The sequence below is a fragment of the Gavialis gangeticus genome, unplaced genomic scaffold (assembly GCF_001723915.1).
Source record: "Gavialis gangeticus isolate Ggan-Ray unplaced genomic scaffold, GavGan_comp1, whole genome shotgun sequence".
Taxonomy (NCBI): domain Eukaryota; kingdom Metazoa; phylum Chordata; order Crocodylia; family Gavialidae; genus Gavialis; species Gavialis gangeticus.
In genome coordinates, this window is record NW_017729024.1 from 120,154,580 (window position 1) to 120,165,689 (window position 11,110).

The following is an 11,110-nucleotide window of genomic DNA, read 5'->3' on the forward strand; positions in this document are numbered from 1 at the left end:
CTCAAAGAAAATTTACAAAACACTTCCCAGAGACGAGCCTATGAACTCCACTTCATCAGCCTCCTAGACACTAAAAATCATGGACTATAGACACTAGATTTATGACACATTATAACCTGCCTGACATCTGACTCCCTTGGTATATCTCCACTATTCATCCCCCTTCTCCCCCCCCCCAAGCCTGTTTCTCACCCTTTGACTCCTTAATCTACATTTTCACTGACTGTCTGTCTTGTATGCATGCTAGACCAGCCTCTGGCTTCTTTACTTTTCATCCCATCCAGGAAGAGCTCACACCAACTGCTGAAACTTCCTTAGCCAAACGAAGGGTTTTTGAACCCAAAAGCTTGCTTAATAATTGTTTTCCAACTATTTAAGTTGGTCTAATAAAAGATACCAGATTCACGCAAAGAACCTTGTCTGCCTATGCCCTTAGACCAACACGGCTACAACCTACACTCCTGTAACAAGGCATTTGCTGGCATTTAACATCTGAAGTAGGAGACTGTTACTGGTTTAGAGTGGTATTTGATTAACACCTTGGCTGGGGTGCCCAACATAAAACAGAATTTGGTGCGGGGTGGGGGTGTTGTTGATTTTTGTTTTTTAAATCTTGTCTTCTTTCAGAGTGGAAATAGAAGATGGCAGCTGCCTATAAGCTGGTCAGCTATTTTAGCAGCTTTAAAAGCTTCATTTTTTTGGAAAGTAAAGGGTTTAAAAACAGGAACTGCTTTTCATCTCAAATCCTACTGCAGTCAATGACAACATTTCAATTGATTTTAACAAAGCCAGGATTTCATTCCAGGACTTTAAAGCTTTTAGAACCATTTCCAAGACACTCTCCTTTCCTGGAAGAGAGCCAAGAAGTGGTGACTTCCATTCTGGTGGGATGTTGTAGAACACCAAAAAGAATTACCAAACCTGTATATTTTCTGCATTTGTATTGAATTACTTCTGGTTTCCTACACAAACTATTGCCCATACTCCTCATACTGTGTCTTGTTAACATTTAAAAAAGCAATCAGAAAATTAAAGTCAGAGCAACAGACTGACTGCGTGCAGTCAAGTCCATTTAGAACAGGAACACTGTATGATGAACACCAATTCAAACCCTTTGATAATTGGAAAAGTGATGACTTCTGATCGACTGCCCACCTTAGTTTTGCTTAATAAGCACTGTTAGTAAGGAAGACATGTTAAACCAACTACATACCAGCACTATAGCACACTCCTTTGTATTTAACAATGTTCTCATGCTGCAGGGATTTAAGGATTTCAATTTCCCTTTCAAAGTCTCGCAGGTGCTCTTCTGTGCTGTGCTGTAGCTTTTTCACAGCCACCACTTCTCCAGTGTTGTCTTGGAGTGGGTCATACCGGCACATCTCAACACTGCCAAAATTACCCTGGACAATAAAATAAATATTTTAACTAAAAAAATCCCACAGTACATCAGCTTTCCCATCCTCTGTAGGTACCTACATCAGGGTGAAGCAGGGTAAGATTTACAACTACAACATCTAACAGTGTGGGAAAGAGTGAGTGATATTGCAAGGGACTGTTTTGGTGAACATCAAGGACACAGTCAGGTGAGGGTCTGGAGAACAGATGGTCAGACAGGAAGGAAAAAAGCAGCCAAAGTGCAAGGGTGAGAGAAAGAGACAGATACAGAGAGAGATAAGCTACCTTGCCAAATGATTCTTTCCCATAAGAAAAGGAGCAGGACAGGGTAGGGAAAGATTAAAAAGGTGACTTTCTTTGTGGCCTCTTGGTAATTTTCTCCTCTTCCTACCCTGTTACCGTATTTTTTTACTTTGTATCTATAGACCAAGCCTCTTGTTTTTTTCTTTTTAAATTTCTCCTGCTCAGAGTCCTCCTTGTTTTTTGGTTGTCTTTGTCTCTCATCTCTCTAATCTGTTCTCCTCCTGCTGACAGTTTATATTTTATTTGCTTGTCTCCTTGTTGCCTAGCACTGTCTACTCCTTTCCTCTTCTCCCACACTAATTCTTCACAGAACTATCCCTGCCTCACTCATTTACTCTACCTTTCTCTTCCTAGAAAAAGACTCTTTCCCCAGCATTTCTCTGCAAGCCACCTGCAAATTTTGGTAATGTTGGTGAAGTAAGTTTGCAATCTGGCTGCAGTGTGTCATTTACGCTATGCTTGGATTCACAAGTCTCTGATTCCATGTGGTCAGCAAGTCAATCTGTGACAAAAACAATGAGGAATGGTCCTTAAAAAGCAAGTGCATTTAGTTGGACTTTTGGCAGTTATACCACATCATCTAGCTAGCAGTGCTCTCAGGCAGGCAGTCTGCAGGGATTTGCTAAATGTGTAGCCCAACATAGGTTCCACAAACTTCCAGGGCCTGCCATTGATAAAGACATGGTTGCATATAAAAAACACATGCACATGGCTGCCTTATTCAAAATCTGTTTACATACAAAAACATATTTAAGAGAGCTAATTAACAATTTAAAATTAATCCTAACTATAAAAAATAAAAACAAATACAAAAAAGATCTCTCTCAGTATTTACAACACATTTATGAAATTTAAGTCCTCAGTACCACTATGGCAGGTGTAGATCAGGGCTCCATTCCAGAATTCTACTCTGCTCTGTTCAGTGACACCATATCCAGTGTTTGACCAACAATTAAGGAAGGAATGTGGTCATTATGCTTGTGTCTGACTTGAACTGCATTTACACACCCTGTTTCAATAGCAAAGATTCAAAGAAAATGTATGACAGGTCAGCAGGGGAAAAATTAATAGTGATTTCCTTCCAGTCAATTAAAGCAGTTCAAAACTTCCTACCTTGCCAAGTTGTTGTAAGAACTTAAGGTGTCTTTCTTCAAATTGTGTTGGGTCACGGTCTTGAAAAGCCTCAGAGAATCCAAGAGCACCAATTCGCATGTTTGGCAACATGTCACTTTCTGTCAATAGCTCATAATCTAGGCAAAAAGCCCCAAGAAAACAATGAAAGGGCAACCACTATTACAATGCTGTTATTCTCCCCATCTCCAGGCCTACCCTGAATACTGTAAAATGTCAGAAGTTTCCTTAATGCTTAGTTTCCATGTGCTACTTTGGTGCATAAACAATGGGATATTAAGTCAGGAAATCTGTGACACTCTGGATAGTGCTGATCCGTAAAACTGACTTCTCTTGACAAATGACTAAGGACAAGCCTGGACTTAAGTACTTCCCTTTAAGTATTTTTGCAGAATAATCCTTGCTCTTTTAAAACATAGCTTTTGCCACAGAGGGAAAAATTCAAAATCCAGAAAGGTATAACCAAATCTGGGACTGAATCTGGGGGGAAAGTAGAAAGTTTTATATTATTTATCCCATTATTGGGAGAAAGTACAAAGACAACTGGTATAATGTACATCGCTAAGAGAGCAGGACTACAGTAAAACATCACTGCTTTCATTAGTTACAGCATGGGAATGCTCTCAGGCCCAGTCAGGACTTAGTATAACAGTGAGTAGACATTATAGGACCACATAACAAAAAAGACTGTTGTTGCTGATCTGTCTAGTACCATGTAGTCCATTTCCTTTCCTTCACAAGTTTACCTGGAGTAAACAAACTGTTAAGATCACGTATTATGGCCCTGAATGAGGGCCTGAAGTCTGGCTCATAATCCATACAGTTGTTTATAAGATTTGCGAGTTCTGTCCAGTTTGGAGCAGGAAGCTGGTGCCTATCTTCATAAAACTGGAGTTTCTACGATAAAAGAAATAAAAGATGCCTTAGCATTTAACACCTTCCTCTTTATAACAAATGTAATGTATGTGGCAGAGCAGCCATTTCTGGGTTAAAAGAATGATGTCTTTCCACTGCACAGGTAATTTTATGAAGTCCGTTTGGGATGGAGCCATTAAAAAAGCTTTGTCTACTTCCTCTAGTTACAAACACCTCCTCCTGGTTAAGGGGGAGTGTGGGTGAGTTGGAGGAGGCTTGTTTCTTAGAACCCTTCCTCTATCCCAAGGCTCTTCTGGGAACCTGTTACATTATGAGCTGGCTAATTGAACTAGAGGAAGACTCCATAGCAACCAAGATGCGATCAGGCTCTTTGTGAAGGGAACATGTAAAATTGTCAAAAGCATCTAAAAAGGCTGGGTTTGTATTTAAGAGACTCTCATGTCAGGCTCCAAAAAGGCAGGTGAGGTGGATTAAATGTCTCTGCATATACACACACACATTTTTTTTGGAAGAAAAGATCATGGGACAATTTTAATGCCATGTTCTATTTTTGTGATACAGGTACAAGTCCTCCTGCAATGCACAATTTGGACCTTGGAGTACCTGAAACACCTAACATGACAGCATTAAAACATTCATTTAAGGGTGATCAGAAAATATAATAAGCAAAGACCAAACTGAGACTTAGGAATGTTTTGCTGATGTAGAGGTCCTGACATACTCCTTGGCAAAGGGCACCCACACTGGTCTCAGCTATACCAGCAAAGCTGCCCTTGTTTGGCAGTGCTGAAATACCACCATTCCCAAAAGCAAAAGATTCAGTGCCAGTAAGAGTGTAGGTTTGCCAGTGTAACTGTACCTACACTAGGGGCTACTGTGTCACAACTACAGTGGTCACGGATCACATCACTTCTTGTCCAACATGTACTTATGCTGGCAGAAGTCAGTAGGATTGATCTGGCCAAGGAAATACGATGGTCACAAATACAGTAACAATAAATTAGTCCTCTGTGTCAGTACTTACTCTTGCAGAATCTAGTGCACCAAGAGGCTTGTCTCCCCCACTGCAGATTTCCCACAAAGTGGTACCAAAACTCCACTTGTCTGTTGCCAAGCTTAGCTGTTTGGAATTTTCAATGCATTCTGGTGGAACCCAAGGTATTCTTTCGAGAAGAACTGTGTAATCATGGATACACAACAGTGTGTCAGGAATAATGATGTGGTGTCTACTTTCAGCTGCAACATTTTAAATAATTACACTGGACTTAGCAAAATTTCTATTTTTGCAATAAAATACTTCAGGTAGCCTCAAATGGGAAGTTCAAAATGGCAGCACCTGTTACATTCTAATTATTACCCATGGACAAGCCAGGAACAGTATAAATGTAGCAAAACAGCTCCAACATTAACACTGGACGAAGCAGTGTTAAAAGTTGGGAGTGGTTTTCTTATGTTTATCTCATTCCCTGCTTGTCCAATCAGAATGTATCTGCTGCCACTCTTTTGACATGCACCCCTTTTACAATGGCTCCAAAGCATGTGTGCTCTCGAATAGTTTTGTTATTCTGAACAACAGCAGGACATGTGCCATATAACACCATGGACAAAGCCCCTCACCTGGTGAAAGTGTTTTGCTTAAAACATACAATAATCTCTGTTAAAGTATCAGTGTTTCCAATGCACCATCTTAACTTGTTTGTTTCTCTCACGGATTATTTTAAAAACCCATTTGCACACACAAAAAAACACAACACATTTTTTATTATTTTGCTTTTGGTAGTCATATATAGAGGATACAGTTGTAACCATTGTCTATCAGGGTGGTTAGGGACTCTTGAAGAAAAGAATGAGGAGCTTAATTTAATAAAGCAGAGAGGAGAAAGGAACAACAATACTAATATTTTTTCAATGCTACAAACAAAAGCCGAGAAAGTTTACTCAAAGACTTACTGTCTTTCGGCAAAACTGTAATCCTGATGCCAGGGTCACTAAGTTTAATAAATGGGAGATTTCCAGATTTCCTATCTTCCTCTCTGATAAGCAAGATATTTTTTGCACATACGTTCCCATGAACCAGACCTTTATCTTCCTGATAAAGACAAACACATTTTTATGTATATAAACATGCACAAGTACCACTTAAAGAGACATTTTACACTAGCTTATACTGTAAAACCATAAAAACATCAAGGAAAAGGTTTAGCTAATAAATTTCACCTTACAGAAACAAATGGAGACCACAACATTATTTATTGCTGGAGTGGCCAGAAAATTCAAATCATGCCAATTACCTACCTAAGTTCTGAATCTAGTAATCTTTTATATGCATGGTATGGTTACATGGATACCAAATAAGGCCCTGATTCCAAAATGTGTCATATGTGGGCAGAGCCGTCCCTAGGGGTGTGGGGGCCCAGGGCATATCAGTGGGGGGAGGGGGGCGAGCAGCCGAAGTGGCCAGAGCTGGTAGAGAGTGGGGAGGAGCGGCTAGAGCCAGCAGTGCTTGGTAGCAGCAGTGCATGGTGGCTGTGGCAGGGCCTGTACAGGACTGTTCACGCGGCCCCCCAAAGCTCAGGGCCTGGTATGGTTGCTCTGATTCACACCCCCCTTAGGGACGGCCCTGTATGTGGGTGGACCTTTGTGCTCATAAAGGGCCCTGGTGAAGTTAAACAGGCCTCCACAAGCACTTACTGGGTCAGAACTAGTTTCTAATGCAGTGAAGCAGTACGTCTTCTGCAGTATGTAAGCAATTTGGGCAAAGCAGTAGGTTTTTAACTAGGGTTAGCTACTAATGCTATCAGAGGATAATTTATAGCAAGCATAGCAAGTAGAAAAGGCAGAATACAGGAAGGACACCTGAAAACATGGGCTTAAGGTTGAGGATTCTTAGGTGGAAAAAAGGGACTATGTGGTAAATACAAGGGAAGAGGAAATACCATCAGCTCATGAGGCAGCATGACAGAAGGAACAAAGCCAACAGTATCAGGGAGGGGAAGGATATTGCGTCACAAGAGGTTTCAGAAGTACGTAGGGAGAAACCAAGAGAGAAATAAAGCAGTATGAGAAAAGATTAACAGGGGACCAAACCCCATAAACTGCTGAACAAGAGAATGACAAAATGAAATCTGCTTTTTCAATGTACAAGGGTTGGCAACTCTTAGCTGTATCACTGATTTCTGTGACTGAAATGCACTATCTTAAAGCAGAAATTAGTCTAGAAATTCACAAATGACTAACTTAGAATGAAACTAACCTTCTGTTTTCAAAATCCTTCCCGACTTCAATGGGAATCATAAATCTCCCTTAATATGCTTGGAAGCACGTAAGTTTGATCATCAGGAGAAAACAAACACAAAGTACTTACTAGAAAATGCATGGCCAATGCCAACTGTTTAGCTACTTCCAGTTTCCACAAGATGTTAATAGAATTTTTGTTCTTTTTCAAATATGTGTCCAAAGATCCAAATTTTACATACTCCTGTACCAGGATATCTGAGATTTTAAAAAGAAAAGCAAAATCAAAATTCCAAGCCAGAATATTTATTTGGTAATTATCTTTCCAGTTCTTTCATTGTAGCTAAGTACAGTTTTGAGATTTAATTCAATGTCATATCATATTAAAATGCCACGGGACTTCTATATTCTGCGTTTTCAGTTCATTGCATAACTACTTAGTTGGTTTCCTTATGCCAACATGAAAATATTTCTAGTTAAGATTTCTAATAGTCTATTCTTTTTGATTAAATAAGCAACTACTAAGGTGAAGGTCCAATTTATTTTGAATATGTTTTCCCTTCACCCAAAAGTGACAATGTAATAAATAACATTTTTTTCAGTACTATCAGTATCACATTAATCAAACCGAGATTATTGTTTCAAATAATTACTTTCTAATGTGGCTGCAATCTCTATTATTATTCTGTTTGTAAACAAAACTTTCATTCTTCTGAAATAAAATGCTGTTGATTCTCCTAGTGACTCATCACACCCTTGCTGAAACAGCGGTTCCCCTTTGAAAATAGAAGCTGATAACACCTTGGCTTCTAGAGGTCCAGGAAGGCCCGAGTATTAATATGGTGACATGCCTTAACAACCATCCAGTCAACAACACAGGAAACAAAAAGACTGTTTTTAAATGTAGATAAGCAACATAGCTACATGGATGCTATCTATCTCCATGTTTCCATTAGAAATAATTAATTTCTTGCAAGTGAACCCTGAATTCATGCTTTCCATTGTAAATGGATAATACAGTAATCTTCTTCATCTGGCCTTCAAGCACACTAAAAACCATTGGAATTACAGTGTGTTGCTTATTTTATAGGCACTTAGCAAGAAAAACAACCATCACAAATCCTGGCTCACTGCTTAGCTTTCCAGAGAACATTTGGCATTTTTACTGTTTTTAACAGTTTTATTCAAATCACACCAGAGCTATCAGAATTATATCAATAAGTTAGTTGCTAACGTAAGAGCTTGGCTCCTTTTCAGTAGATTAGGCCATGGACAGACATGCATGTGGAGCATTCCAAATTCCACTCTAATTTGGAACACTTCAAAGTGAGAGCATTTCAGTGATGTAAAGGTGAACAGCCATCCCCAGGACTCACCCTTTCTCCTTGCCAGTGCAATTCAAAACAGCCACAGTAGCATGCAGCAGTGCTGCTCTCCAGGCAGAAGGTATGATAAGCAGCTGCTCAGTCCTCCAGCATCCCACACAATGCTCTGCTCCTCCCCTCCCCTGTGTGGGGAGAGGGACAGTACCAAGCAAAGCACTGTTGCATACCAGAGGACTAAACAAGGCCCACCCAACTCTCCCGTTTCAAGAAATGCTTCAAAGATGTTCCTCATGATTTGAAGATCATTTCTGAAGCACTTCATTATCTGTATGCTTGCCGTTTGGAGCACTTCAAGCAAGATATTTGTCTATTGCACTTCAAGCAGGATATCTGTCTATTGCCTGTGGAAGTTATATACATGAATCATTTGCATGTAATAGACGATGGATTATAATTATGATCTTAAGGAAAAAATAGTTACTGAACTTATAAACAAGCTAACTTAAGATGCAATTCTCCAATGATATAATACAGTAGAATATTCAACCAGTAAGCTGTGAAAGATCATGCTGCCTTGCAGAAACATGGAAATCAAGGAGAAATAGCAAATACAGAGGAATGTAAAAACTGGAACTAACAGTGTCAGAATAGAACTGGGAGGGGAAGGGGAAGAAAAAAAAATTAGCAAAACCTCAAAAGCCAGGTGTTCTCAACTGGGGAGTCACGGTACTGCCCTTTCCATTGTGCTAAACAGGAAGGGGAATCTGCACCTGGGCAAACTAAGTTAGATTGGGTGGCCATTTTTAACCCAGTCTAACCTCTTACTAACCCCTGCCACCCAAATGTCTGCACTTAACCTATTTGTTTCTCTTGATAAAAATTCTGGTCAGTGGCAGAGCAAGCTTGTAAGGCCACTTCCAGGTTCTTTCTTTATTAGAGGACATAAGTAGAAGTGTTGTTGTAGCAGAGATGATCCAAGGAATATAGAAGCAGCAAGATTTGTTAGGTAACAAATCTATTACCATTCATATAGCTGTGAGAGATGTTGGACAAGCTTTTGAACACAAAACGACCTGGGGATGGGCATTTAGCACTCAATAACTTGTCCAACATCTCTCCTACCTACGTAGTTGGTCCAGTAGAAGATACTGGAAATACAAGGACATGTACATCTTATAATGAAAGATAAATAAAATTTAGGATCCTAGAACAGTTTGTTGGCAAAACATTTGCAAATGCCCTTTAACTGAATTCAGGGCATGTCAAATAGCAAGTTTGTCCCTGCATTAAGCCAATGATAAAAACAAAAGAGAAATGCTAACACTTTTATATTTACACAGTTACTCTAGAATGTGTTATCTGTTACAAACGGGGAATCTAGAAAGAAACGGTACACTAAAATAATTTGGAAATCTCTAAGAAAACTAGATATGGAAAAAAAGTTTATTTAACAAAAAATTGGTACTTATGCCTATGGTAAAAGAAATGAAAAAAAAAACATGATTCTAAGAAAAAGGGATTTCCTAAAATAAAATACATTAAGACAAACTTGAATAAAAAATTAGATGGTTAGCTCAAATAAAGGCCCAGTGCTATCTATAAATAAAATCCTATCTAAAAGTTTGAAGTTGCTTAGAAATAATTATAATGCTAAAGGCTGAACTAAAGGCATTCTACATTTTACCACAGTTTATACTATTTTATTTATTTATTTTTAAATGATGGGCTCCTGCATTTTCAGAATTGGTTGCCTAAGCTGCACCTTCCAAAATTTCCCACAATATTTAGCACTTGGTCAAGCAAAAGAATATTAAAGTAAGTATTTTTGTGCAGGGCAAACACCAATTTCCTTGAGCAATCAAGCATTTATACTTACAATTAATAATCAGGCACGTGCAAAAATTCACAGAATTTCAGTCTAGATTCAGATTATTTGGAAAATTGACTCTCAAAAGGCTCTGGTCATAAACTACACATATGCCAATGAATCATCTGCAAAAGCTACAGTGTACATTCCCATAATTCATGCAAGTTTTCCCATAGTGTTTCCTGGTATCACTTTATTACTTCAATTCCTGCTTGGTTCATCAGTTTTAAGATGGTACAATGATTATTAGTTGTGCACCAATAAATATTTTCTTGGTTGATACTGATAGTTGATTATTAAACAGCCATATCAACTGATACCGATCTGATAACTGATTAGACAGGAATGCAGCCAGGTAGATTAGAGAGCAGTGTCCTGCCAGTAGGTCTGTGGGGGGGAAGGGGAGGGAAGGGGCATTGGGGGGCCAGATCAAGGCCCCCACAGTAAGGAAACGAGGGAGTGGGGCAGGGGCTGGGGTAGGTGCTGCCCAGCCAGGGGAGTGAATGGGACCCTGGGGCTGGAGCCATAGGTGGCTTGTCAAACAGGGCACAGCAGGGTAAGGAGGGGGGTGGCTTCTTGCTAATGTGAGCACCACTGGGGGAGACATGGAACCATGTGCCCCCCCAGATTTGTGTGTGGGACAGAGGTGGGCTGCCTGCTGCGGGCTAGAGCTGGGCTGGGGCTGGGCTTGGAGCAGAAGCAAGCAGGGTGGGCAGCAGTGGTGGGAAGGGTAGTTACAGTGGAGCTAGGGTGAATTTTGGGGTGGCTATAGCCCTCCAAGTACCCCCTTAGCGCCGCCCCTGCTCACGGCACTCCGCTCTGCTGCCTTTCCCTTGGGAGCCCTGCGCTGGCCACGTGCCCCCTGCCCACTCTACAGCATGCAGCTCCTGTGGGAAAGGCAGCAGAGTGGAGTGCCCCGAGCAGGTGCGGTGCTGGTGGGCTGGGGGTTGAACTCTGGCCTTAAAAGTAATTTGGA

At 40.3% G+C, this 11,110-nt stretch overlaps 1 protein-coding gene across 4 annotated transcripts in view; it reads right to left on the reverse strand.

Annotated features, from left to right (window-relative positions):
* The window catches only part of JAK2 (Janus kinase 2), a 149,272-nt gene that overhangs the window by 38,594 nt on the left and 99,568 nt on the right, over positions 1–11,110 (reverse strand). For all 4 annotated transcript variants that reach the window (XM_019517622.1, XM_019517620.1, XM_019517621.1 and 1 more), the window contains 6 exons: positions 7,073–7,200; positions 5,659–5,797; positions 4,733–4,884; positions 3,579–3,729; positions 2,815–2,951; positions 1,214–1,403 (listed from right to left, as the gene is read on the reverse strand). In XM_019517622.1, the coding sequence (XP_019373167.1) occupies positions 1,214–1,403; positions 2,815–2,951; positions 3,579–3,729; positions 4,733–4,884; positions 5,659–5,797; positions 7,073–7,200 (897 nt within the window). The remainder of the gene's footprint in view (positions 1–1,213; positions 1,404–2,814; positions 2,952–3,578; positions 3,730–4,732; positions 4,885–5,658; positions 5,798–7,072; positions 7,201–11,110) is intronic.